Source organism: Muscardinus avellanarius (assembly GCF_963383645.1).
Source record: "Muscardinus avellanarius genome assembly, chromosome: 19".
Classification (NCBI taxonomy): domain Eukaryota; kingdom Metazoa; phylum Chordata; class Mammalia; order Rodentia; family Gliridae; genus Muscardinus; species Muscardinus avellanarius.
The window spans coordinates 42,461,559-42,464,549 of record NC_137805.1 but is presented as its reverse complement, the minus strand read 5'-3'; the positions used below and the strand labels follow the sequence as shown (position 1 = coordinate 42,464,549).

The window sequence follows — 2,991 nt, the reverse complement described above, 5'->3', positions numbered from 1 at the left end:
TACTGGGACTGCAGGTGTGTGCCACCACGCCCCACTAACTTGTCAATTTTTTTCCCTTCAGAATCTCCAATTTGTCCTTTTCTTGTTTCATGTCCTCACCTTTTGCCTGGATTTGCTCATTCACTCACCACTTACCCAAGTGCCTATCTATTATCAGCAAAGCACAGAGCTACATCTTGGTCCCTGCTCCTAGGAAGCTCACAGACACAAACCAGAGCTGTTATCTGCAGAGCTTGATCGCCAGCCTGCAAGTTTTAGCAAAGGCTTTGTGTTTCCAGAAGCTAGCAGCATCTGGCATATAGAAATACCCTAAAAATGTTTGTGTGTGACTAGATTACTTTAGCAAGCTCTTTTTTTAAATCCATAAATATTTTAGTATGTAACTTCAAAATGGACTTATTTTTCTTTTTAAAACAGAAAAGCCTTATGTGCATGATGCAAAAATAACACAGAAAGGTATAAGGTAAAAAGTGAATCCCACAACCTCCTAAATCCCATTTCTAGAAATAATTACTATTATGATTTGGTATGCAATGTTCTAGAACTCTCCCATATTAGCATAAAACACACACACTTTGTGTGTGTGTGTGTGTGTGTGTGTGTGTGTGTGTGTGTGTGTTGGTACTGGGGGTGGAACCCAGAGGCTTTCTACCTCCAGGCTATACTCCCAGACCTATTTTATATTTTATTTGGAAACAGGGTCTGAGTTGCTGAGAGCCTCACTAAGTAGCTGAGGCTGGCTTTGAACCTGTGTGATCCTCCTGTCTCGGCCTCCCAAGCGCGGGGATTACAAGTGTGCGCCACCACGCCTGATGCACACACACTTTTTTGTTGTTCTGAGGACTGAACCCAGAGGCGTTCTACCTCCAAGCTGCATCCCTGCCCGATTTTTATTTCTTATTAGGGAATAGGGTCTCACTAGGTTATTGAGAGCCTCACTAAGTTGCCTAGGCTGGCTTTGAACCTGTGTTCTTCCTGTCTCAGTCTCCAAAGTACTGAGATTACAAGCATGTGCCACCACACCTTGCTCAAACTCTTTCTTTCTTTCTTTCTTCCTTTTTTTTTAAACAAGTTGTCTGTGTTTTTTGGTACTAGGGATTGAACCCAAAGGCATTCTACCTCCAAGCTTTCCCCCAACCTAATTCTATATATTTTTGGAAACAGGGTCTCAGGAGATTACTGAGATCTTTGCTAAATTGCTGAGGCTGGTTTTGAACCTGCAATTCTCCTGTTTCAGCCTCCCAACAGTCTTCTAACCCAATGGTTCTCAAAGTGTGGTACTTGGACAAGTACCATCAGCATCATCTGGAAATTGGTTAGAATTGCACATTCTCAGGTCCCACTCCATACCTCCTGAATCAGAAACTCTGGATGAGGGGCCCAACAACATGAGTGCTAGTAAGCTGTCCAAGTAACTGGTGCACAATAAAGGTTGAGAACCTCTGTTCTAATATAATGAAACCATTTTTCCTGTCCCTAAATGTTGCAGGAATTGTTACCCTCTCTGTTTTATCATTCTGCTTCAAAGTGCTTTCCTCTTCCTTTTCTTTTTAAAGGGGGTTTGGTACAGGGAATTGAATCCAGGGCATTCTACCATTGAGCTTCATCTCCTTCTTCTTCCTCTTTTTTTTTTTTTTTAAATGGGGATTAAATCCAAGGACATCCTACCTCCAAACTAGACCCCTAGTTCTACTTTTTAGGTGTGCCACCGTGCCTGGCTCATAAACGGACATTTTTGTGTGTGTGTGTGTGTGGTACTGGGGATGGAACCCAGGGACATTCTACCTCTGAGTTACAACCAAGCCCTATTTTTTATTCTTTATTTTGAAACAGGGTCTTACTGAGTTGCAAAGGACCTCACTAAGTAGCTGAGGCTGTCCGGAAACCGTGATTCTCCCCAAATGCTGGAATTACAAGCATGCACCACCACGCCCGGCTTCCTATCCCTGGCAAATATTTAATGGATAAAGCCTGAAATTTTAGGCAGTAAGCCACAGTTCTATGACCTTGGACCTCATAAGATGAAGGCTATAAAAGTCAGAAGGTTGGGCTCTGTGACTCATACTTGAATAATACAAGGTTTTATAAAATGTCCCTTACTCCTCTTCCCACCATCTTTCTGTGCCACCATATTGGTGTATGAATGTCCTGACTGATGCTCTCAAGAACATCAACAATTCTGAGAAGAGAGGCAAACACCAGGTCCTTATTAGGCCATACTCCAAAGTCATCAACCGGTTTCTTTTTCTTTTTCTTTTTTTTTTTTTGTGGTGGTGGTACTGGGGGTAGAACCCAGAGGCTTTCTACCTCCGGGCTATACTCCCAGACCTATTTTTTATATTTTATTTGGAAACAGGGTCTCACTAGGTTGCTGAGAGCCTCACTAAATAGCTGAGGCTGGCTTCGAACCTGTGCGATCCTCCTGTCTCAGCCTCCCAAGTGCAGGGATTACAAGCGTGTGCCACCATGCCCGGCCTATCAACCGGTTTCTAACTATAATAATGAAGCATGGTTACACTAGCGAATCTGAAATCATCGATGACCACAGGGCTGGGAAAACTGTTGTGACCCTCACAGGCAGGTTACACAAGTGTGGCCTGATCAGCTTTAGATTTGACGTGCAGCTCAAAGACCTAGAAAAATGGCAGAATAATGTACTCCCATCCTGTCAGTTTGGTTTCACTGTATTGACAACCTCAGCTGGCATCATGGACCACGAAGAAACAAGACAAAAACACAAAGGAGGGAAAATCTTGGGATTCTTTTTCTAGGGATATGAAACTGTTTGAAACTGTTTTATATCTTTTGAAAACAAAAGATATAGCTGGGCGTGGTGGCGCACGCTTGTAATCCCCTCGCTTGGGAGGCGAAGACAGGAGGATCGTGCAGGTTCGAAGCCAGCCGCACTGGCTTAAGAGACCCTGCTTCCAAATTAAAAAGCATAAAACAGGTCTGGGAGTGTAGCCCTGAAGTAGAAGAGTTTCCAGGAAC

The 2,991-nt window shown here is 43.4% G+C and overlaps 1 protein-coding gene across 1 annotated transcript; it reads left to right on the top strand.

Moving 5' to 3' along the window:
* Nucleotides 1-2,108: 2,108 nt before the first annotated feature.
* Nucleotides 2,109-2,771, top strand: LOC308277239 (small ribosomal subunit protein uS8-like; the record flags this gene model as incomplete). Its single annotated transcript, XM_080716405.1, has 2 exons — nt 2,109-2,237; nt 2,456-2,771. The coding sequence occupies exons 1-2, from the start codon at nt 2,140-2,142 to the stop codon at nt 2,769-2,771; spliced, it is 414 nt and encodes a 137-aa protein (XP_080572531.1). The 5' UTR covers nt 2,109-2,139.
* Nucleotides 2,772-2,991: the final 220 nt, after the last annotated feature.